The sequence below is a fragment of the Fringilla coelebs genome, assembly GCF_963513975.1.
Source record: "Fringilla coelebs genome assembly, chromosome: 4".
NCBI classification, from domain to species: domain Eukaryota; kingdom Metazoa; phylum Chordata; class Aves; order Passeriformes; family Fringillidae; genus Fringilla; species Fringilla coelebs.
In genome coordinates this window covers 28,133,400-28,159,169 of record NC_140032.1, presented here as the reverse complement: position 1 = coordinate 28,159,169, position 25,770 = coordinate 28,133,400, and the positions used below count along the sequence as shown (strand labels likewise).

General features: G+C 40.6%; 2 protein-coding genes across 2 annotated transcripts in view; one reads left to right on the top strand and one right to left on the bottom strand.

Moving 5' to 3' along the window:
* The window catches only part of TRMT9B (tRNA methyltransferase 9B (putative)), a 110,530-nt gene extending 103,485 nt beyond the window's left edge, over nt 1-7,045 (bottom strand). The window contains exon 1 of the mRNA XM_084204772.1: nt 6,907-7,045. The gene's annotated coding sequence lies outside the window, so the exon portion shown is untranslated. The remainder of the gene's footprint in view (nt 1-6,906) is intronic.
* A 187-nt stretch (nt 7,046-7,232) lies between these two features.
* On the top strand, nt 7,233-25,306 carry LONRF1 (LON peptidase N-terminal domain and ring finger 1; the record flags this gene model as incomplete). Its single annotated transcript, XM_084204584.1, has 12 exons — nt 7,233-7,830; nt 13,908-14,026; nt 15,740-15,862; nt 16,447-16,593; nt 17,105-17,342; nt 17,430-17,520; nt 18,371-18,485; nt 19,013-19,134; nt 20,685-20,843; nt 20,951-21,113; nt 21,460-21,609; nt 24,071-25,306. 12 exons carry the CDS (start codon nt 7,233-7,235, stop codon nt 24,227-24,229), a joined length of 2,184 nt encoding a protein of 727 aa, XP_084060710.1. The 3' UTR covers nt 24,230-25,306.
* Between the last annotated feature and the right edge of the window lie 464 nt (nt 25,307-25,770).

The following is a 25,770-nucleotide window of genomic DNA, read 5'->3' as shown; positions in this document are numbered from 1 at the left end:
TGTTCCCCAGCAGTTGACACATGGAAGGTATGACTACGTATGAACTGTTTGCAGGTTGTTATGTCGCACACTTTCCTTCTGAAACAATTACAAAAAATATTATTAGAGAGATGTCAAATGTCTCAGAGAAGTATTTGGCATGGCCATTTTCACAGGGCTGTTTACACTGAAGTTTTGCCAGTTTCTTGTGTATGGATTTTTAAAAAATAATAAAATGGCATTCCACAAAATTTTTTTCAGTAATAATAAGCTTATTTCCCATGAGAGATTCAACTTCAGCTCAACTGGTCTTTTCCCACTTAGAGCAATCACCAAAGGTTTTAAAAGCATGGCCTGTTCTGTCCTTCACTGGATCCACCTGAAGTGGAACATGCCCAATTCAGCTAAAGCAGTGAGAATGGCAGAACAGCCATTTAGGAGTGAAAAGCAAAAGTTAATGGTTTAAATAGTCAGAATCTCTGGGAAGTTCCCCAGTCCCATGCATGGTTTGCAGAGGCAGGGCAGTAGCCACGAGCACTTCCTCTCTGGAGTGCTACTAGAGAAAGCTCAAGGTGGCTAAACTTGGATTTTGCCGCTTTCTCTCCCCACCTAATTTTGGCAATCATGGAAGTAGTGGCTAACATGCCTCTCTATGGCTCCACAAGGTGAGTATGGATATTTTGCTGCACTGACAGCAGCTACTTTCTCTGTCAGTCCTGCCAATGTGCTGGGTATCCTAACCTGAGCAGAGGTTTAGGATGCCTTATTCCTGCTGTCTTTCAAAGGAAGAGGTTGTTCCCCCTCCTTCCCTCACACTTCTCCCAAGTCTTCTTCCCTAAGTGAGTTTGCATTTTTTCCAAGGACTTGGGGGATAATTGCAGTCCTTGTGACTTTGCAACCGTTCCTTCATCGCCCTGCTGAGATGAGAGATGCTGAAACATTCACTGTGCAACAATGACTGAGACTAAGGGGTGGACTCAACAGCTGAAAAGTTTAGATAGCAGTTTGTCAATTATTCTTCTATTTACTAACTTGTTTCCTACTGATTAACTGTTTTAGGTTCTTCAGACTGAATCCGGTCCCTTGCTATAACAGCTTAGCATGCCAGGTAATCCCTGTCCTGACATTAACAAGCACTGTTTGATAGCGTGTAAATCCTCCCACTGTTTCTCAGAAACCATCCCATAATGCCACATCAGATTCTCAGAAGTACTCTCCTAATCTAAATTTCTTTTAGCCATTTACTTCATAGTTTTTCTTATGTGTCACTTGATATCTGTTCTCATAAATCACTCACATAGGGCAATCATGTCCCGTCTCCATCCTCATTTTGGCAAGACAGTGGGGGAGCAAGCATTTCTCCAATTCTTGTTGTATGGTAAATCTGTTCCAAATTGTCCTTTTCTTCCTTCAGTTAGTTATACTTCCCCTTGTTTTACAAATAACCTGACCAGGACTGTCTATTGTGTGACTCTGTTCTCCAGTCACGTATAGCATGAGTAATTCCTTATCTCAACAGGAAAAAAAAGTCTAGGCTTATATCAGGGGTTTTTTTATAACTTCCTGTTCTTTCTCATCTTCTATCACTTCCCATTAATAACTCTCAAGATCTAGCAATACCTTTTCTTAATAGATGTACGTTTTGACACTTGCATGACTACAATTCTTCCATTTCTAGTATCCTAGCAGTCACGCAGGTCGGTTTCTTTCTGTCTGACATTTTTCTCCTCAGTTTATTGACATCACTTTCTTACTTGCTGCCAAACCAAAAGATCAATTTCCTGTCTTTTTGTGCCAGGGTCACTGATGAAAATATCAACTAAAATTAGTACTAAAGCTGATCCTCAGCAAATGCATATGAAGTGTGTTTCCAGACAGGAAGCTCTTCCCATCTCATGATCCATTTCCATAGGCTTTTAACAGGATCTTTTGGACCTGACAACTTTTTAGCAATTCTATCTTACTCTGTTTTAGTCAAAATTCTCCATGTGGCTCATTATATCATCTGCTTTACTTCAGTGCTAAGAGATAAGAGCTCGAGCACTGCCTGTCTGTTGAATATAATTTCCATTACATGAACAAAAGCAGACTTGGTTAGGTTGACTTTAGTCTTTGTTAGGTAAATTGAAGGGTTATGCATTATGGGATTCATGTTAGCTTCATGCCTCTCATTAGTTCTTCACTCAAAAATGTGTTCTACATCCCTAATGTACTATTGAGGTAGCTTAATTGTCTATACTTGGTGAATGCCTTTTTCTTCCTTTCTGTAAGCAATACTGTGCTTGCTGATCTTCAGCCACTGTCCTAGATTTTCTTCCCAGATCATCTGATGGTCACGGGTGTCAGTTCTGTCACATTTGGAAACTTAGTCAGCTCAGCCTCCCGTAGCTGAAATTTTATCTCTTTAGATAAAATCTGCTCTAAACTTTCATTCCTTTTATACACTCTATCTTTAACCCTTGAGGTCAACCTTTGTCATTTGTATTTTAAAGACAAGAATTGCTGCCATCCTCCTCAAAGTGAGAGAAATCTCATACAGACAAATCTCAGAAGTGTCATTGGACCTACTGGAAACAAGTAGTCTCTGGTTAAGACACAGCTGTTTTTGGAGATGAGAAGAGACTTCTCAGCACCATGAACAAACTAGCATTCTGGTAACTGGGAAAGAGGAATGGGGACCAGCATCTCCTGGGTTCTGGGTGTCACTGCCCCAAATCCAAAATCATCCAGCAGGAGCAAGCTCCTCGGGGCTCTCTTGACAAAGTGGGCAGACGCCTCCAAAACTGTAAATGAACCAAAATTGAGGACACAGAACCAGAGAATCATTTAGGTTGGAAAAGACTTTTGAGATCAGGTCCAGCTGTTAACCCAGCACTGCTAAGGCTACCACTAAACTACGCTCCTAACTGGCACATGTGGTTTAGACCCCTCCATAGATAGTGAGTCCACCACGTCCTGGGGCAGCCTGTTCCAATGTCTTTCAGTAAGGAAAGTTTTCCCCACAGCCAATTTATACCTTCCTTCAGGCCACTTGAGGCCATTTTCTCATTCTATTGCTTGTTTCTTGGAGAAGAGACCGACCCCTACCCCCAGAGCATTGATCAAAACATGAAACCAAACTTGTCCCAGCACTGAGCCCTGGGGAACCCCACTAGGGACTGGCTGCCATGTGGATGTCACTCTGTTCACCTCCACTCTCTGGGCCTGGCAAGCAGACAGCTTTTCAGCCAGAACACAGTGCACCTGTCCAAGCCATGAGCAGACAGTTTCTCCAGGCTAAGCCTGTGGGAAACAGTGTCAAAGGCTTAAGTAAAGTCTAGGCAGACCATATCCACAGTCTTTTCCACTGGCAACTGCCATACTATAAGGCTATGAAGCAGAATTCAGATTTCATGCTGAAGTGAAGGGAAATCCCAATGAGCATTTGACTGTTTGTTAATTAGCAGTTTATTTAGACAGCTAAAAACTGGTTTTGTGCAGCAGAAGTCACTGCATTTAACACATTTCATAAAAATGCTAGAATTCTTGCCTTTGCCAAAAGAAAGAATCTAAAATAAATCTTGTTCATTTAAAATTCTTTTCTTTTTGGAAAGACTAGTCTCTGGGATGAACTCTAGTACCCTCAGCTAATTCTTGTAGGAGTTATGTTCCAGACCCTTCACCAGCTCTGTTGTCACACTCTGGACTTGTGCCAGCACCTCAATGTCCTTCTTGTAGTGAGGGGCCCAGAACTGGCCACAGCACTCGAGGTGTGGCAGCAGCGCTGGGTACAGAGGGACAATCACTGTCCTGGTCCTCCTGGCCACAGTACTGCTGACAGTCTAGCCCTGCTCAGCTCACCATAACTAGCTTTTGAGACCAAGCTGCAAATGCAGCTTTTTGACCATTCTTAACAAAAAAAAAAAAAAAATTCAAAACCAACTTTTGCCCACCACTGTGTTGCATAAACAAGGATTAGTGTCTGTTTTACTGCAGTGATGCTGAGGATTTTTCCATTTAAAAATCTCTCTGCCAGAACTATCTCACTAGAGCCCCAAAATTCTACTTAACAACAATGAAAACCTGAAACAAATCATAGTTCTGAGCATTATTTCTTAACCAAGGCTGAAGGAACTCAAACATTATCAGCCAAGGTCTTCAAAAGCCATTCAAGAATTTTAAATATGGCTTGATATTTCCTTTTTTTTTTGTTGGGTTTTTTTTTTCCCCTAGAAGAAATTATATTTAAGTGTTTCTGGGTAGAACAAATAGTTTTCAGGATTATTATGATTTTCTTAAGTACGACTCTTATTTGCCCAATCTAATCTTTCTCCAATTAATTTTATTTTGCCTTTGCTACACATATCTTTGCAAAAAATTACAATAGCTGGGTAACTAGCATCTACCTCCAAAGAAAAAGAGGATAAACAGCCAGAAAGCCATTATTTCTCTCAGAATACAACTATATCCTTTGGGTTAACTACTTTTTCATTGGGTATTTGCCTAGGGCCTGTAAAAATGGGGCTTGGCTCTAGATTTCCAGCACATAGGTATTCATTTTTAGGTCCACTGCCTGTTCCCTAATCTTGGTTGGTCTTGCTTCACTTCGTTTATACTGCTGTTGATTTCTGAAGACATTGAATCAGAATCATTGTGCTTAATTTACCTAAAGTAGGGTCAAATACAACTTAAACCACTACTGTCATCTCATGTCTAATTGGGTTGCACACACTACTCATACAGGTAATTGCTTGGAAAAACATCCAACCAATACCTTAAAAAGCAGAAGAAAGGAATTACTTCTGTCTCACTGTACTGAAGGCACAGCACTTTGCAGATTCCTTTCTGAATGAGAACCACCAACTTCTATAACCAGCAGTACAATACTGCTCTACAGCAGGAAGGGAAAGGAAAGCCCCTGAAGTCTTTCTTAGAATGGCCCACATGAACTGCACAATGGCAAGGCTTTGTTGTTTTAAAATATCATTTATCTGACCCTAAAAGACAAGGGGGGGAAGGATTTTTGAGTGTGCTATTTTAATGGAGTGGTGGTGGAGCTGCGTGTTATCTAATCTTGAAAATGTCTTTTTTTCCTCTCTTACATAACTATCACATCCTGATGGCAACACAGTGAAAAACTTGAAATTTGAGGGGTTTTTTCTTGTTTAGTTAAATATGCCAAAGGTGGAATAATACACCAAAACCCAAAGCTCAAAGAACCAACTGTAGTTCAAAGATATAAGACTGTCAACATTGGGTAATATCACAGTCTAACTGGGCCCAGTATCATTTCCAGCAGGGATAAAAAGCAATGCCTAGAGAATCAGGAGGAGGTCTAGTTTTCTTGTAAATAATCTCCCAGATACCAGACATTTCTACAACGGATGAGAGCAATAAAAAATGTCGGGCTCTCTACCCATCTATTCATCCATTCTACTTCAAATCCCTTGTTTCACTGTTTCAGTTTTGAAGAGAAAGATGATAGGAAAAACCGCAATTCTTCTGCTCCAAAATGCTAATGCTGGTAAAGACATGAGTATTTTGTGCCTTTACACTAGAAATTATGTAAAATAGCTGATTGCACTGATTGCACTCATGATTGCTTGAATCACTAATGCATGAACGTTTATAGGAATCACTGGAAGTGGCAATGGTGGAAACATGTTTTTGTTTCTACTGTTTTAAATTGTTCCATCAGAGGACAGCCTTACTATCCTAATTCAAATCCCACAAGCCCTTGGGGTTTTCCTGTTTTGTTTTCCTTTTGTATTTCCATGAGTAATCTAATCTGAAATGCAAAATAAACTACTGTTTAACAGTACTTCTTTCAGAGTTTTACTTTTGTCCAATTGGCCAAGTCAAGTACTTTGTGAGGGGCCATAATTCAAAGCAATTCACAACTTCCCACCACAACTCAAGTTCACACTACAGATATCCATTTTACTTTGATCCTTAGACTGTAATTTACTAACTTACTCAATTTTTTAATTAATTACTGTAAGACACCATCTTTCCTATCCGTGTTTAAAATATACCTATGGTCCCCTCATGCTTCAATTACTACAACATATTTTTTCTTTGACTTTAGGAACTTGAAAGCCACTGGATGAAGCTTAGAATAGCTGAGATCAGACAAAACACCTGGATGTAAATCCAGATGTGTTTGGTTATTTCCAATCACGCCATCTTTGCCTACAGCTCTCTTAACAACCTTTAGCATCATTTTCCAGCCTGCCATACGTGGAATAGAGCTGAAGATAAATATAGTTTGCTCCCTTTGTAAGGCCATATATTAATTTTCCTGAGGTGCAAGCTTCGCTTGGAAGGTTTTAAAGGTACTGCTACATTTATCTGAAACGTCTGGATTTATGACAGCCGTCTAACGTTAAAAAAAAAAGCGCCACTGTAACAATCATAAATACATAACACTTATGCAATAGGCTCCAAGCCTTCATTAGAGGCGGGCATACACCTGGAAAGCCTAGGCATTTCCCCACTGTGGCTACTTGAGGTGAAGCAGATCAGGTGCTTCCCCGCAGAGCCGCCTCTGTGGCAGGCAGGCTGGCGGGGAGCGCGGCTCGCTGCCCGCCGGGCTGTGACGGCACAGCGGGCGCGTCCGACCGTCCGGCGAGGAGGGCTGGCCACGCTCGGAGACAGAGGGGGAAACAAACCCTAAGGACAAAGAGCTTTTCCTCAACCTTGTAACTTTTATCTTATCGTGTCCTCCATTAAAAAGACTAACAAAGAAGGAAGAGGGGCCAGCCCGAGCGGCCCAGGACGAGTGCGAGTAGCAGCCGCAGAGAGGGCGGCGGGCACCCGCCGGGTGATGCCTCCGGGACCACGGCAGCTACAGACCCCCGTTCCCCGCTGCAAACCCTCTCCCCGCCCCGGCGGCTCTGTCCCTCTATCCCTGCCTCCCCCACAGCCCTGCTAACGCCCGACCCTCACCACGGCAGCCGCTCCTAGGAGTCAACCCGTAGGGCTGTCCCTCTTGCCCTGCCAGCCACCCCCGGCCCGGCCGGGGCGCTCCCCCCTCCCCGGTGCCGGGCGGGCCGCGGGGGGTTCCGGGGCGCCGCCGCCCCGAGCACGGGCGTTCCCGGACGGGCCCGCCCCGTCCCCCCCACGTGACCCCGCGCCGTTGGCGGCGCGCGCGTGGAGCGGTGTTTTGTAACCTCCCCCCGCCTCCTCCCGCCCCCCGCCCGCGCCGAGCCCGGAGCCCATCCCGGCGTCCGGAGCGGGAGCGCCACACCCCCTTCGCCGCAGCCGCGCAGCCGATGGCAGCGTCCTCTCCCGCCGCCACCGTGGGCTCGGAGCTGCCGCCGGAGCCGGGCGGCAGCCGAGGCCCCGGCGAGGGGGCGGACGAAGAGCGGGAGCTGCTGCTGGCACGGCTGGTGCCCGCGAGCCGCCTGAAGGAAGCGGTGGGCGCGTCCCTGGCGTCGCTGTGCCTCGGCCCCTTCGGCGGAGCCCAGCGCCTCGGGACCCTCGTGGACTGCCTGGTGCTGAACTACCGCCTGCGGCAGGGACCGGGCCGGGGCCGGGAGCGCGGGGCCGAGGTGCCGCTGCGCTGCTGCGGCTGCGGGAGGTTCCTGGGCGAGCCGGTGACCGTCCCGTGCGGGCACACCTATTGCCGCCGCTGCCTCCGCAGGGAGCTGCGGGCCCGCTGCCGCCGCTGCCGGGACTGGCTGCTGCCGGCGGGGGGCACCAGCACGGCCGCGGCCCCGCTGCGCACCAGCGTCGTCCTCAACCGGCTGGCGGAGAAGTGGTTCCCGGGCGAGTGCGAGAGGGCGAGAGCCGGGGCTCGGCTGGAGGAGCTGCTGACCCAGGGCCGCTTCCGAGAGGCGCTGGGCGCCGTCAACCAGGCTCTGCGAGCAGGTAAGGCTGTGGGGAGCGCTCCCTTCCTCCGCCCGTGCCGCCCGCCAGAGCCGCGCGGTCTCCGCCACTGCCGCCCGTGTCCCGGCGGGACCGGGGCGGGCTGGTAGCCCGGGGCGGCAGGCTCGTGGGGCTGGGGGTGCGGTGGAGTCGGTGGATGTGCCCTTATCCCCGAGTGCGGGGCCGTCAGCGACCGACACGGGCCGGTGAAGAGCCTCCGAAGTTTTGTCGAGTTTGAAGGGATTCGAGGAACCTCTCCATTGGGAGAGCAGAGTGGAGGGGACGTGCAGCTGCCCGGCCCTTGGTAGAGCGCCGAGCCTGGTGGTGGGGTACACCTGCTTCTGCTTACTCCAGAGGCGTGGGGGCGCGTCCCGCTTGGGGTCCCTCTTGTCTGCCCCGCACGCTTCTGTTGGACTTGTTTACAGAGGAGTCTGTGGGCTCTGCTTCGTTCTGTGTTGGGTAATCGCTGCGCGCGGGCAAAGAGAAATTCCGTTGGTGTATTTAACCTTGTTTCCTGAGAGAGAGACCTATTTTCAGTCTTAAGTGTCACCAAGACAATTCCCAGCAGGCCGGGCCGAGTTGCATAAGCAGACAGGCACGGAGGGGGACAGGTTGTGTAATGGCAGTGACATCATAGGTGGGTGTGGTTGGAGTTTTATATAGTGTTGAAGAGGGTCCAAGGAGGGGAGGTAGAGGCACGCTTTTGGCCTGTCCTATAGCCCTCGCAATATATGTGTCTGGCTGGTACCATGGACTCTTAAGATACTCTCAATTTTTCAAAGTTTACTCTTTGTAGAGAGAGTCGTGTTTGTGTGGTTGATACACCTAGATGGATCCAGCAAGAGATTGCTTCGTTGTTTTAATTTGACTATGGATTTTAACATGGGAGGTTCTGTTATGAATTATACCAGGATTTTTTTTTCCTGTTCAGTAATTCAGAAATTAATATTTTTACAGATGAAGTGTATTACGTTTATACAGTTGTCGGCAGTGGAGGAAAAAACCAAAAGCTGCATAAGTCTAATCCTTCCAATCTGTTCTGGGGAGATACATTAGGTCTATTTCCAGAGTAAACTGTTCTCAATGTAGGTGGGATTAAGTCGAAGATCTAGTTTATATACTTTTTGGCAACCTATTTTTGAGGGGTTCAGTTTTGGCTATCAATTCTACTTTATTTGCCAGGGTGTTTCCAAAGTGTAGGATACAGGATGGATTTTAAATCTTGAAACTGTAAGATGCAGACTTCTTCCTGAAGTACAGCTTTGACTCATACAGGTCACAAAGACATCTCAGTAGTTTTCAGGGTAAAACTGAATCCAGTACTGTTCACATACGTTGACGGGGCTCCTGTTTCATGTTTTAAGACTGCTTTGAAAGAATAAAAGAGTCAAATAATTACATCGTTTTTGTTAATCTTTTTTGTTAATCTTTCTTTTATGGATTTAAGAATATTATTTAGATATTTATGGGGAAAGAGTTTTGATTATTCTTTATGTGACTCTACACCTTCCATTTTGGCTTTGAAATAGGTTTAAAATTTGAGTATACATACCAGCTGTGATGCTTATTCAAAATTTTTTTTAGTCAAATTCAGTATACGTGCTAGAATTAAATGCTAGAAGCTCAGTTTAAGGTCCATTGTACAATTCTTTCCTGTGTCTCCAATCCTGAGAATTATCAATATTCTGTAAAAGATTCTGAAGAACTTTGGGAGTCAGAGTGCAGGCATACATTTAACGTGAATTTAGAACTGTGGAGTCACAACTACAAATTGAAGATGATTCTAGGCCAATAGATAAATTAATAGCTGCTGGTATACGTTCTATCTTCCCTCAGACCATGAATTTTGAGGACACTTAGAGATGGAAAAGATGTAGCATAAGAAATGTATTAATGTTTAAAATCATTCATGTCTGTTTCAGTGGTTCCTTACTGCTGCTTCATCTGTTTCTTTTTAATGCACATAGTTAAGAAGTTGTGATAAACATAAGTCTTATGTCCTAAATAAGGTATTGATGCTAAACCTCTCTTCAGTTGGGATCTTTTCATAACTTTATTCTGTTTCTGAACTATTTGAAAGAGTCCTATTTGCTATTGTGCAAAAGCGACTTTAAAAAACTATAAGGAATACTAACATTCATATAGTTAGTATATTCCTTCCAGGAGTTGAAATGAAATAGCTTAGTTAAAGGAGATTTCTTGAATTAAAATACAAGCACAGCTTGTATTTTACAAGCTTGCCTTTAATCAAGTGTCCTGAAACACACCACTGATGGGTTGAATTTGGTCTGAATCTAACTCATTCCTACTGGAGTGGAGTGGAGATCAGGAGATCTGTTGAGCAATCAGTCTCCTGTTTAAGCAGAACAAATACTGTGATCAGAGCAGTTTGCTTAAGGTTTTGTACAGCTGGATCATGAAAACCTACAGGGTGACACTTCCACAGCCTCTCTGGGTGACCTGCTCAAAGGTTAATTATCCTCATAGTGAAATATCTTTTCCTTATTTAAAGTCTTAACTGCCATTGTTTTGATTTATAACCATTGTCTCTTTTGTTTTTTCACTGCTTACTTCAGTAGAGTCTTCTAGGTAACCCACTTTTGGGTTCTGAAAAGCTGTTGTGCTCTCCCAATGTTTTCAGGAATTACTTTCTGCTAAATAAGCCCAGTTTTTTGGCCCTTTCTTAAGGGTTGTGTGTTCCAGCTCTGATTATTAGGCCCTGTAGTACTGTGTTAATAAATACCATATCCTAAAGTATTTCTATGTAGTGTTTTTGATGTGCATGTCTTCTATTTTGAAGAATTTAGCATATAAAAAGCATGCAGAATCAGATCAGAGGTGGTCCATTTATTGATATGTTATACTTACAGGAAGAGCAGACGTTTTGGAAGTAATATAAAACTCAAGAATGCACATCGAATGTGTTCTTTTGTGTAAACCTTTGTATACTTTCCTATTAGCGTAATAATAATTGATACACACAGCTCTATGCTGCAAATAGTGCATTTTTTTGTTAAAATAATTAGTCTTTGGGATGCTAGAAGTGAGTGATTTCTGTATTTACAATGTATTTGGTCATTAAAATTGAAAGTTCAAGAACTGGTTATATTTCTGCTATCTTTGAGCCAAAGATTCAAAATTAGTTTGTATCCTCTCTGTAGCTAAAATACATTAAAATATGTGCTGAAACATCACAAATTTTTTTTCCTTGTAACAAAGCTTAGAAATTAAATTGTAGTTAAAAATTTGGATATATAAATTTAGATAAAAACAGAGAATTTTTTGTGTTGGAAAAGACCTCTCCAATCATTGAGTCCAACCACTAGTCCAGCAGTGCTGAGTCTATCACTAGATTGTGTCCCTATGTGCCAGATCTCTATATCTTTTAAATCCCACCAGGGATGGTGTCTCCACCACTGCTGTGGGCTGTCTGCTCTCATGCTTGACAACCCTTTCAGTGAAAAACTATTCCCTGATACCGGTGCTAAACCTCCCTTGACACCATTTCCTGTCATTATGTTGCTTGTTACCTGAGAGAAGAGACAGCCAACTCCCCCACAACTGTCTACAACCTCCTTTCGGGTAGTTGTAAAGAGTGATAAGGTCCCACCTGAGGCTTCTTTTCTCCAGGCTAAACTCAGCCTTTCTTCATCAGCTTGTGCTCCAGAGCCTTCACAGCTCCATTGCCCTTCCCTGCACTCACTCCAGCACCTCAATGTCCTTCTTGTAGTGAGGAGCCCAGAACTGGACACAGGACTGAAGGCATGTCCTCCCTCACCAGTGCTGAGCACAGGGGGACAATCACTGTCCTGATCCTGCTGGCCTCACTAATCCTTATACAGGCCAGGCTGTCTTTGGCTTTCTCGGCCACGTGGGCACACACTGGCTCATTTTCAGCTGCTGTTGAACAGTGTTCCCAGGTCTTTTGCCACTGAGCAGCTTTTCAGCCACTTTTACCCCAGTCTGTAGCACTGCAGGGGGTTGCTGTGGCGAAAGTGCAGGACCCGGCCCTTGGCCTTGCCGGACCTCATACCAATAGCCTTGGCCCATTGATTGAGTGTGTCCAGATCCCCCTGCAGAAGCTTCCTGCCCTCCAGCAGGTCAACACTCCCACCCATCTTGTGTCACTTGTGAACTTCGGTGCACTTGATCCCCTTGTCTACATCGTGGATGAAGATATTTAAAGGACTGGCCCCAATACTAAGCCATGAGGAACAGTACTAGTAATCATCTACCTTTGGTCTTCTGAATGAATATTCAGACCCAGTTTGTCATATCTATTGATCGTTCAATGACTGTTTGTTCAGCAGCAGAGTTGGGATCTCAGCTAAACTCTTCGTTTTATACTAGTTCAGTTGGAATCATGCTTTTCTCTTTGAAAAAAAAATAGTGGGTAAAATGCCCACCTGCTGTAGACTTGAACTCACATTTTTATCTTTGAACTAGCCCTCATTTTCCCCCTAGGAAAAAAGGCTCGGAGTTTCTCAGGTCATGTTCTGCACTTGAAAGTCTGAAACAGATGAGCTTCCTCTGATTCTCTGCAAATAGGCAGCTTATCAGAGAACAAAGACCTGCACTTACTGCTGCCTCTGAACAAAGGAGTTTGATTTGCTACTAACTCTGTTGGACATCAAAGAGTCAAATACAACACAAAAAACTGTCTGAAGAGTTTAATCTGAGCTCTCACCTTGCTAGGCTATAGCAGTTGCAAAATACAGATACTGGAAATCAGAGTTGTTCGGCTTGCAGAATTAGTGTTTTACTCAAAGAGAGTCTCCCAGACTTCAGTTAAAACAACCATTTTATGATGTCAAATGAGAAAATGTAACAAACTGGCTTTGGCAATATTTATGTTTGAGGGGGAACCATCAACTCAAAAGAAAGACAAATCAGGAAGACACTAGTTTCAGCTAAATTAATTATTCTCTGATTTTCTTAACCCTTTCTTTTACATTAAGATCTTTTTACATGTAGCATTGTGAATCTAAATACAAAGCAGTGTATTTAGATTACAAAGCAGTTGCAATCTATGGGATCTTTGGTTGGTATGCCTTCGAACTGTAGAACAGGCAAATGTTGAAAATTTATGAGAAGTTACACTAGACTAGAATAAACTAAGGATATTAAATTGGAATTATAGCCTCCAAGAAAGCCTTTTTTGAAACAAACTAAAAGAACTATTTTATTTTAGTATTGTTTTCAGTAGACCAACCTTTGACTAGTTTATCTCATTCAATGAAAACCAGGTGTATTTTAAAAAACAATTAAGATCAAAACAGTGTTCTGGCATTTTTTCCAAGCAGCAACTGCAATTAGTTGTGTTACAAAACCGTAGTTTTAGTGGCAGAGAGAAGGGTGTCCTTCCCATTTAGAGGCTGCTGTACTGAAAGTGCAAAATGCTATATGTTGGACATGGGAACTTGTCCTTACTTGACACATTCTGCTTTTTTCCCCACTCTAGAAGTTCCACTGCTACAGCTCCTTACAACGGGGCTGCCAGCTGGTGCAAAAGGCTTTCTGGAATTGGCTGGTTTATCACATAGTGATAAGGCCTGGTTCTAGTACCTCCCAGACTGATGCCACTGTGAAAGTGGCATCTCCAGCCATAGACAGAAGGGGGTCGGGCACTATAAAAACAAATTGCAGTCTGCAGAAAAACTTGGGTATTTGAAAACAAACTTTGTAATACTTAGGCTTTTAATACAAGTGTGGTGAATTCCCAGGTTTCTGTGGTTTTGATTGGATATACTGTAAAGATAACGTTTACTTAGTCCTCAATTTTTGTTGTCCCAGCAGTACTGAGCAGTGCTTTGTGAGCCTTTCTATACAGTATTTGAAAATACATTTTCTTGATGCTGCAAGATACATCCAAAATTTCTTCCTTAGCTTACAAGACATGAACTGGGAATTACTGCCACTTTTGTTAGCCAGACACTAGGGAGTGAGGGAGAAGGTACTCCACTAATTTTGGAAGTACTGTACAAAAAATAGTAATTATGACATATCACTATGAAAGCAAATTTAATTAAAAATTATGAAATCCTGATTTTTAAAAGATTTTACCTAATTTCTGTCTGCAGATTCCAGTGACTTGATGCTAAGAATTTACAGAGCTGAGTCATATGTTGGTCTCCAAGAATATAAAACAGCTATAGAAGATCTAAATTTTGTTATTTCCAAAATGCCAAATTGGCCAGAGGTAAGTTGCTATAAACTCATCATTTTTCAATATTGTGTTTGTAAAATTAATAACTTTCAAATGATAATTGCATCGATTTAAAAAACTAAGCCAGCTACTTTAAATGTTGTCTCTTAAGACATGCAAAATGCTAAAAGTCATCTTTAAAATAGTTAACTTGTATGAGACAGGCTCCTGATGAGTATGGCAGGTTAGGGCTGGTTGACAAATATACACTGAGAGTTTGAATAGTTCATGATGATGTAACCTGTAACAGCTGGTGTTTGGGGCTTGTTTTGTTTACTTGTAAATTTTTGTTTACAAAGGGACACTTTGCTGTTTTAGCTTGAAAAGTTTATCTTCAAAAAGCCTAGATAAACTTAAGTGAGAACTGAGCTTTGCAAGTCATATGGGCAGCTGGGGAGTCTGTGGTCTTCAGAATGCATGTTGTTGCACTGTCTAAACTCTGAACTCAGCAGGAGCAGCAAGATCTTGCCACACAAGGGGAGATAACTGCAGTTGTCTTGTCTTCTGTGTTCAGCAATTCCATGGCTACTGCAGATTCATAAAGCCTCCTACTTTTCACCTCTCAGTGTTGACAGTACTGTCTACTTTTTTCTGTATATTTGGAAAGAAGCATCACTTCACTTAAATGAGCTTGGTTTAATGGATGGATTCCTGTAACAATCCTTAACCTCTGTAGGAAAATAAACTGTCTGTAAGAGGAGGACTAGCAGACTTCCTTCTTCAGAATGCATCTTAACGGAAAGTGCCCAAATCCATCGAAGAGGATGCGTGTCCTCATCTGACAGTCTTGTTGAACAGATGTTATTGTTCATACTGTCAGTCATTCTGTAGAAGCTGCATTCTGGCCTTTGGTAGAGTAGTCTTTGGTTGTTTTGTTTTGTTGGGGTTTTTTTTGGTTGGTTGGTTTGTTTTGTTTGTTTTTTAAGTTTAGCTTCTGGCCCATTGTCTACATTCCTATATACAAATATATATTGTTTTAACTTTTTTTTTTAGAGCTGCTGGTTTTATCTAACTTTTACTGTCAGTGCAACTTTTAAAAGTTAAGTGCTTAGTTCCAATGTCATCTACTTTTGAGTAGGCTCCACAAAATCCAGTAGACTTTCCTCCCTCTTTTTTTTCTTTCAAGGAAAACAATACACAGGTTTTTTTTCTCTTAGCTGGTGTCCAGTGTTCAAGCATAAAATATAGTTGGAAAAAGCAATTCATTCTGAGAGTGTATTGTTTTGTTTTAAGAATATAGGTTGAGATGTATGTAAGGGGTGAACAGTTGTGTGGATTGTTTTATTTGAATTCTGAAGGCTGGACCATAAAGCTTTTCATGAAAGAGAGGGCAAACAAAGTATTCTGTAAGTTGTTGTGTGAGGTTACATAATAATTTGCATTTTCTGTCCCTCTTCTTCCTCTCCAAAAGGTCACAGAAGAGGGAAATTAAGGGCTGTGAATTCGGCATTAGTGAGGTTTTTTTAACCCTTTATGTAAGACAAAACAAGTTAACTGGAAGAAGACACCGACCTATCCCATGACTTTTCAAACACTGTAATGGATGTGAGTTAGACAAGGGATATGGATCACGCACATTGTGGGCAGTTCAAATTTGTTAAAGCTGCATTCTTTCTGTCATGGCAGGTTCTTGTTGCAATGCCTGTAAGATCAATAATGCCGTTCTCCCTATTCTGTACAAATGTCTTTGTTGTATCTGTTTCTCAGGTTTACTTTCAGAAAGGAAAAGTTCTGCAAGACTCTGGCTTTGTAGGAGATGCCTTACAACTGTTTCTACAGTGCTTAGCCCTTGATGAGGACTTTCTTCCAGCCAAGCTAGAAGTAGAAAAGGTAATTTTATTTATGGTACTGGATTTTCATCTCTGACCTGACTCCTTTATGAAACTCTCATTATGATAGACTTTTTGCATGTAATATCTTCATTACATACAGAAAACGTTCAGAGGGCAGATTCCTTTTAATATATTTCTTAAATCATACTACGTCAGAGAGTTAGTCCCAATGTACGTGTTTTACATACATCTTGAAAACTACATGTGCATTGGAAGTTACTAAGTGAATATGTAGAAAACTGGAAAGCAGGCAACAAATGACATTTTCCAAGTGGAAACCCTCTGTGCCCAGAGCACAAGAGTTTTTCCTGTGATAATAAAAATTTATATTGAAAAGCTGCATAATACTGAATTAATAATGTCTAACTCTGTTTGACTTGTAGTAGAAAAGATTAATTTCTTTTCCAGAAATGCAGCTGTGTAGGTTTCTGTTTGTTTTCAACTCTGCCAGTTACTGCTTGAATAAAGATCTGTTCATGAGAATAACTTCTTATAGATTACCTTCTTAGTTTACATAATTTTATAACAAAGGCATGTCTGGATTCTTTTTCATTGTTATTAACATTGAGCTGTTTTTTCTAGATATTGTGTGATGTTTTGGCACCAGAGAAGTTAGGTGAGAGTCTGAAGGAATCTGCCTGGAATTCACCCCATATTAGAAATAAACCTTTTATACTTGGTTCTGACGTGACTGCATCTTACTGCAGCTTACAGCTTCGTCCTTCACAGGTAATAAAAATCCTACAGTAACTTCTGTCATTGGCTGATGTATATACATCAGACGTACTGATACTCTGATTTGTCACGCTTTCCAGCGTAAATACTGTTTTTGTGTAGTTGGTTAAATTGGAAGAAAAGAAGCAGGATTTGGAAGTAATTTATTTTCATTTGTAGCGTTAAAACTCCTCATTCTACTTCACTAGAATGAGTATAAATATAGTATTGGAAGATACTGAAGTTTGATATTAGGGACTTCAAAAAAAGATAAATACAATTTTTCTATATTTTTTTAGCAGATGAAATACAATTTTTGTTTTGTTTGAAGTGGGTGAAAATTTCTGAATTGTTAATGCTAAGCAAATTTGCGTACTGTGTTGACGTAGAAATTTTTCTAGTTAACTAATAGGTACCCACTAACTGTGAGTGTCAGTTTGGCTTATATATCTTTGCACAGTCACATCTCATATACTTAGATTTGTGTTACTCTTAGAATACAGTTTGGTTCATCTTATTTTTACAGAGTTTAGGAGGATCAGATGGACCGGAGCCTATGAGTGGAAGCTTAAGTCGTGCACAGTCTGCCCATGCTCTTAACTCAACAAAAGACCTTGCCAAGGAAGATGGCTTAAAGAGAGTGTCTTCTGAACCCCTTCTCTCTGGCCAAGGAAAGGGTGCTTTGTTAAAAAGAAAGCTTTCCTTTTCAGAACAGGATACAGTTGTATGTGAAGATGGAAGAAACAAACACAAAAAGCAAGGAGGTAAACAGTCACTTATTGCACTTACTATGAAATTTAAAGTATTTACTGCCTTTGTTTGAAGAAGTATCTTGTCCTCCTTTTCCTTAGAAAATACAAAAAGGGATATCACACTGGCTTGTGGAACAATCCCGGGGGATTTGATTGATGTATCAGATTTTGAGTGCTCTCTATGTATGAGGTAAGATTTTGTCCTTGATTCAGTATTAGTTGCAGAGGCTTGGCTGCATATCAGTTATATGTACAAACCAAGGTACTTGTAAGTTGTTATGAGTTCTGATATCAGTCAATTTGCAGCTTTTTGCTATCCCTGCACTTAAATGTACATTTAAATGTCACTTGCTACAATGCTATATACTGTAGGACTATTTTAATCAAGCTGCCCTTTTAGTTAAACTTGGCAGTGTTAACTGGTCACCATCAAAGGACAGGATCTTTGGTGGTGAAGTGTTAGGGGTTCTTCAGTCAATAAAACTTATTTTGGGAAGGTTAATGTTTAGAAGCATAGCCTTGTATTGTGAACCTTATATTTGTCTGGGAGACATAGGTGCTTCAGAGTGTTATTCCACTTAAATGTAGCTGGTGTTGTATTTGAAAACTCTTACTGAATAATCTTGATTTTCAAAATAAATACCATAAAACATATGGTGTATGCTAAGCTATTCATAGTTATATTATTAATATGTAATATTGCTGTTAAAGCAACCCAGTTTCTCAAAGAATCACGTAATTTTGTGAATTCTGAAACTCTATTTAGGAAGACCAAAATCTTTGTATATTGGGCTAAATATTTAGTTACCTAGAGTTTTGGAATGTGTCCAACTTCATCAGAAAACAAAACAGTGAGTGTTGCAGTAAATGGAAACAAACTGCAGTATAGAGGAAAAAGTAGAAAAAGGAGACTTGGGACTAATTGTTTCTTTACTTTGTTATTGTATAAGTAGTCTTAAAAATCCAAGAGATTAATCACTGACATTTTTAGAAAAACGCAGACTGGCCATGACATCTAACTTCTGATAATTTTGTTTCAGGCTATTCTTTGAGCCAGTAACAACCCCTTGTGGACATACTTTTTGCAAAGGTTGTTTGGAACGGTGTTTAGATCATGCTCCACAGTGTCCACTCTGTAAGGAGAGCTTGAAAGAGGTATTATTTCTCTATAAAGCTCACAAATAGAAATAATGTATAATTTTAAAGGCTGTTTCACTTGAACCCAACAACTTGGATCTGCTTGGGCTGTGGATTACTGCTGGAATGGAAAAGGGTCTCAAGATGTTAGAGGTTTTATGTTTCTGTGACTTCAGTGGTGTAATTCAATCCTACATATTTGTAAACTTTGGTATCTGTTCAGTTAAACTTCTCTGTGATTTCTGTACACTTTTCTTACTGGTATTGCTGTATATCCTGGGAAATCAGTTCTGTCTGTGGTAAGCATAGAGATACAAACTGAGTTAGACATTCAAATTGTCAGATACTAAGAACTTACACAGAAGATCTAATTTTCAAATATTAGAGTATAATTAGGTTTTAATTAATGAAGTATAAAAACTTCAGAGCTCTAAGTTTTTATGAGTTTTGTCACATTTCATAGATGATATTTTTATTAAAAAAGCTGCATTTTCTCAAGCCTTTTATAAAGATACATGAAAAGAATTTTTTTTAATTAATTACAGTACCTTGCAAGCAGAAAATACAGTATCACAGAACTACTGGAAGAATTAATAATGAAATACTTGTCTGATGAATTATTTGAGAGAAAAAGAATTCATGCTGAAGAAACTGCAGAACACTCCAAGTAAGCTTCTTGTCTTGAAAAACTTGACACATTAGTATGGAAATCCTTTTTAGAAATGTTTTATTGTTTTTATAGTCATTAATTGTGGTATATTATGGGTGCAAGGAGTATGAAGCTTGTCCAGGTCCCTCTGGATATCATCCCATCGTTCAGTTGTGTCAACCACATCACTCAGCTTGGGGTCATCAGCAAATTTGCTGAGGGTGCAGTGGATCCCTTTGTCTATGTCATTGATGAAGACATTTAACAGTGCGGGTCCCAGTATGGAACCCTGAGGGACAATGCTGGTCACTGGGACTGCGACCCATTGACCTCTACCCTCTGGGTGCAACCATCCAGCCCTTTATTATCCATTTAACAGCCCACCCATCAAATTCATCTCTCTCCAATTTGGAGAGGACATTGAGGGGAAAACTCTTTACAGAATTCCAGATAAAATTATATCTGTAGCCCTCCATCATAGAAGGTCACTAGGTTGGTCAGGCCAGGTTGAATGAGTAACCAGGCTCTGAGTAACCTGATCTGGTGGAAGTGTCCCTGCCCATGGCAGAGGGGTTGGAACTAGATGTTCTTTAAGGTCCCTTCCAACCTAGGCTGTTCTGTGATTCTATGAAACATGTTTCCCCTTCCGTTCCTCTTTCAACATGCACTGTCAGGGAGCTTTGGTTTTAGCTTTGCTGCTGTTAATGAAATTGTCTTCAATTGACTACAGAGTCTCAGAGACTTTAATTTCTTGCAAAGCAATTCATGATAGACATTTATCTTACACATAGATTACAGATAGATATAATTAAAAAATTGTTGGGATTTTTTGTAAACATGCTTATCTCACAGAGAGTTCTTCAAATACATACAGCATCATGTATTGTAGATATGACTGTTAGAAAACTATCTAACACTACAGCTCATGCAACTTACTTAACAGAATCCATCCAATAAATTTACATTTTATAGTCTGAAAGGCATTAAAATTAAATCTCCAGTAATGTTTTCATGATAACTTGATTGTGTCTACTGTCAATTATACATACTTGATAAAATGGGATTTGTTTTTCAGTTATGCCTGCTGAGGCATATTGTGAGGTGCAAATTATATACTGGGTTGCATCTTGTGATCTGGAGTCCCTCCTTGAAAATAATCTAAATGGTGACCTAGCTACTATGTAGTTACTAGTGCATCTTTTTACTTACAGGAAAACTGTCTCTCTGAGGGCTTAATTGCTTTTATAGCTCAAACTAAAGCAAAAATGAAAAGGTAGCTGACACCCCCAGCCCAAAACAGAGCCCTCCATTCACTGACTAGGTACTCACTACCTACATTACAGTGAGTCTTACTGTCCAGAATGTATGCAAATCAGTACACAGGTATTCAGCCAATGGTACAGGTATGTGAGTTTGTCATTCATGAAAGTTTCTACAACCTTTTTGACTTTGAAATGAGTGCTTTATTACCTCAAACATAGCAGACATACTGAAAAAAAAGTATTGTCTTGGCATAGCTCAATATTCAGATTTTGAAGGTGTATGTTTCTTTTTATCTTCTTTTGAAGCTTGACCAAGAATGTTCCAATGTTTGTTTGCACTATGGCATATCCTACTGTGCCTTGTCCTCTACATGTATTTGAGCCAAGATACCGACTCATGATTCGCAGGAGCATGGAAACTGGAACTAAACAGTTTGGGATGTGCATAAGTGATTCTCAAAATGGGTAGGTTTGCATCCTGATTCTAAGCTTCCATCTCTTTTGTCATTTTAATTACAAAAAGCATCTTTTCAGAAGTGTGTAATTGCATTACTGACAAGGTCTCTTTTTAGTTTTGCAGATTATGGTTGCATGCTGCAAATTAGGAACGTTCATTTTCTGCCTGATGGACGGTCTGTTGTGGATACAATTGGTGGAAAGAGATTTAGAGTTTTACGGAGAGGGATGAAAGATGGTTATTGCACTGCAGACATTGAATATTTGGAAGATGTTAAGGTATCCAGAATGATGTCTAAATACTTATACTAGTATTAATATATCAAGATTTTTGCTTGATTTGTTCTTGAAAGCTCTCTTTCAAATTTTTACATCCTTAGAAACTAGCTTAATTTTTTTATTACTATAAAATAAATAAGAAAGCCATAGTTTTTGTTTCAACAAGAGTTTGAAGCTGTAATGTTAAAAATATCACAATACTTCTTTACCATTCAGTCAATAGCAGTCAAGGTTACGAAGAACACCAGAAATATATCTAAACATAGTTGAAATTCAGTGTTTTGATTTTAGCTTTAAGCCCCTTGTTTCTTTATCACTAATCATATTTTCATAACTTTCCCTACAGGTTGCTGATGAAGAACTAAAGAAATTGAGAGAGCTTCACAATTTTGTGTACAATCAGGCCTGCAGTTGGTTCCAAAACTTAAGAAACAAATTTCGCACTCAAATTCTTCAGCACTTCGGACCAATGCCTGACAGGGAGGAAAATATACAGGTGAGACATTATTTAATATTCATTATTAGATACTTATTTCTAAAAGTAAAAGCTCTCTTACCAACTGCTAAGTATTAAAAAAAACCCTCCCACTTTTTTCTCCAGCTTCAAAGACAATAAGGCTTGGACCTTTTTTTCCTTACAATGAGCAACAAAAAGCAATTCTGTCTCTGGTCAGCAGTTTCTCCAGGAAGGAATGATATGCAATGTGGAAATATAACCAGTAAACTGAAAACACTTTAAGTTCCAGTAACAGTTAAACTGTTATTTTGTGTAAAGATGTTAGAATTCAAAGTGAAAAAGCTCTCTATTTTCTCCCTATGAAAGTAAAGAAACTGAATCTGCCACGTGAAGGCAGTTACCTTTGTCAAAGAGGTAATCACAAATAATACTTTTCCCCCTTTCTGAGCTAATGCTGTAAACTGCTGCAGCATTTGACACATTTCTTAAGAAACTAGCTGCAGCAATCTATCTTGATAGTTATTATAAACAATTAATGAGGGTGAGATCCTGAGGGAATCGAGGCTGTAGAATAATAATATTTAAAATATGTAAGATTTGGTTTTCAAAGTGGAGTTTTATGTGAATTGGGATCTTAGGGGAGCTTGTCCTTCACCCATCTGCTGCATACTTCTATGAAACTATATTAACCTGTTGTGTTCAGTGGAGATGGAAAGACAACAAAACCTGGAAGTTCATGTGCCAAAGAAAGCTTTAAAGGTGTGCACAGCTCTTACACAGGTTATTCAGAATGCTCCACATTGGAACCTCATTGGCTCAGGTTTGATTACCACCCTGCTCAGTGGCCAATAGCTGCCTGCTTACATTCTCATCAGGGATTGTCTGGCACACGCTCTCTGTAGCCAGATCCCTCCTCTCAGTGCCCTCTCTAGGCTTACCAGGTTAAAATCAGGAGTCTGTGAGGCCCACAGTCCAGCTGTTCACCGTCATAGTTCCCCCTTTCTGTTTTCAGAATATAAAAGCCATATTTATTATCCCTCTGCAGGGCCCTTTGCAGAAAGGACAGCAAACATGGTACAAGGAGAATGAAATTCTTCCCTAAACTTGACAAGCCTCATCTTTCTAGCTATTGGTGTGCCTTATCGAAATTTGTATGATCACATCTAGGAGTTATCAAAGGCACAATTTTACTGTGTGGCATGCCACAGGCTAATTATTTATAACTTTTAAACTGGAATGTTACAAACCAACTTAAAAACTATTAGTGGTAGCATTTCCTTTTGGTAGAAATGTCCTTAAAGTGTCCAACTCTTTAGGTCTCAGTGAAGTCACAGGTTGAGTTATCATTCCAAAGGTTTTAGATTTTTACCTAGCTGGTGCAGAGGGTTGTTCTGGTCACTGTTCTGTGGGGTCTGCTGTGGGCCATCAGGGAGGTGTTGTTGGTTGCAGTCCCGAGCAGAGCACAGAGCAGGTCCCACACGCTGAGCAGGTACTCCTCCAATACCAACATCTGTGGAAGTACATGTGTACCTGTGCCTCCAAGTGACAAGGTCTTAAGGGCTTTCTCTTTGTTAGTGATGAAGTCCTGTACCTAACTTGGGCTTAGGTTGTCATTAGAGGACTGTAATGTTAAAAAATGATTTAACATGACAGGGTTTTGGGAGTTTTGCAATATTGTTAGATGGTTTAAAGTGTACAGGGATTTGGCCACGCTGTTCTGTGGGATCTCGCCGCATTAACCTGTCTGGAGGGACTGTAGATGCTGTAAGAGGCCAGTGTATGAAATCAGAAGGGATTTTTAGAGCAATTTAGTAAAAACAGATTTAAAACAGCATGCTAGGAAAGAGGAGTATGTGTGCAAAACCAGAATAATTAGCAGGGTAGCAGTACTATGGATATGTACCTGAGATTTATAATAGGACAAAAATGTGTCAGCTGTGTGGTAATGGCTGCAAGTGAGGAAATGTTGTCCTGGACTATACCACTACCAGGAACAATTTTGTAAATCATTTGAGGTACATAATATTCTCTGCAGTGGTAGGACCTCTACTGAGGAGAATTCAGTCCAGTTCAAGGCCTGACATCTAATGGTTGCTGTTGGTAATTAAACTACAGGAAAAAGTCACAGAGTTTTAACTGCTTAGAAGAAACTAAGTAATCCTGCTCTGTCTAGAAGGTAATGAGAAAGGGAGTGGAACTGGGAGGTCATTGGGTGGCTGTCCTGTACTTAGCCATCTTTTCCCAAGGAATCTATGAGCTTCCTATGTTGTCTTAAAAATAATTGCTTTATAAAGCTTTGTTTAAGTATACTTTGTTTGACTTCTCAGTTAAAGAGAAGAGATCCTTTCAGCACTCTTCTAATCTCATAGATCTGGAATTCTCTAGTTAGTATCAAACTTTAAAGTAGTCTTAGTAATTGATGACTTTATCTTTTGATGTCTTCATGGTAGTCAACTATGCAACATTGGTTATTGGTAACCAGCTTATGTTTTATTTCTAGGCAATGCCCAATGGTCCTGCTTGGTGTTGGTGGCTTCTAGCTGTTCTCCCAGTAGACCCCAGATACCAGCTGTCAGTTCTCTCCATGATGTCTTTAAAAGACCGTCTGATAAAAATCCAACATATCCTCACCTATTTTTCTAGAGACCAGTCCAAGTGACTAACCGCCTGGGTCTTCCTGAAAAGTTACTCTGTTCTGGTTGTAGTAGCAGCTGGAATTTTTGCTGCCTTTGCACATCTAGCACTGGTTTGAGAAGTGTAATGGAACTGTGTTTTCTCTCCACCCTCCTGGCTTCCTGAACCCCATGGTTCATTGGATGCACACTTTCTTCATCTATGAGAGAAGACCACTGACTATTGCACAAAGTCAATCCAGCTAGATACGTTTTTCACGTTATCTACATTAAAATTTGCACTATGTAGAAAAGAAACTTTTTGAGACTTGATCATTTTAGGAATTGACTTTTCTAAGCTGTGGAAGTGCAGGACTTAAGGCTGACAGTCCAAGTTTACAACATTGAGGAGGTAATAAAGGTTTTGCAAATGTTTGCCTCAAACAACTGTTTTTTTGCTGTTTGCACAAATATTTGAAATATAGTATTGAATGTCACAGTTGGATATTACTACTCTTGTTTAACTAACTTGACCATGAATATGGCACAGATTTTTTTTAAGTTATCTTGTAAATGTATGCATCACAAAACAGGTGACATGACCTGTATGCTGAACTGAGAGCCAACTTTAAGGAACAAATGCAGAAAAAAAAGGTACTTCAGTCTAAAAATACTTAAACTGTGAATATGGTTTACATACCTAGGCCTGTACATTTTAAAGAGGAAACTAAAATCTAAATGCTAGTACCAGTTACATTTCTACTGGGCTTTTCAGGCTGTTCTTCCAGAGCACACACTTAGTTTGTAGAGCGTAGAAGAAGAAATGTTAAGTGTGCACGTGCGTGTGTCTATCGGGGATTGTGCATCCAGGATTCAAAAGCTTAAAGTTTTATTTGAACTTTTTAAGTTGGTGCAAATGTGAGTTCTATGCCTTATTCATACAAATAGTAGAGCACACTGCAGTGGCAAGGTTAGCATCATGCTGCCAATAGGTACTTTTTGTAATTAAAGGTTTGCATATTTGTGAATATGTCTGATACTGGCTTTCTTGTATGTAAATCATTTGTAAAATATTTCTTAAATCTTGCTTTTGCTAATATATTTAATTTTCAATAAAAGCTAAAAATTTGTAATATTTTTAACTTTGTCAGAAACTTAAAATCACTTTCCTTTTCCATATGCTTCTATTCTGGGATCTTAAGTAAATCCAGAAGCTGCTGTTTAACCTACATTAAGGTTGTGAGCACTTCATGACGTAACGGGTATGTTCATAATCTGTTTCTGATTATAGTATCTGTCTCAGACTGATTATTGGTAAGAGAAGTTTTTCCCGGTGTCCTGCTTTTATTTGTACTTTGTTTAAATCAGGTATAAAGTTGGCATTTTGCAAAACTTAAAAGTTGTAGGGAACTGTCCTTGCAGAGTAGTGAGGTATTTCACTGACTTGCTAGTCAGATACTCTGGCCTTGTTCTCTTCTAGAGTTCAAGGCAGGAGGTATTACAGGCAGCCTGAAATCTGCTGGGTCATCTTCCAATATCAGTTTCTATCTAGGACAAATTTCCCCTTTAGGGTATGACTGAAGTCCTG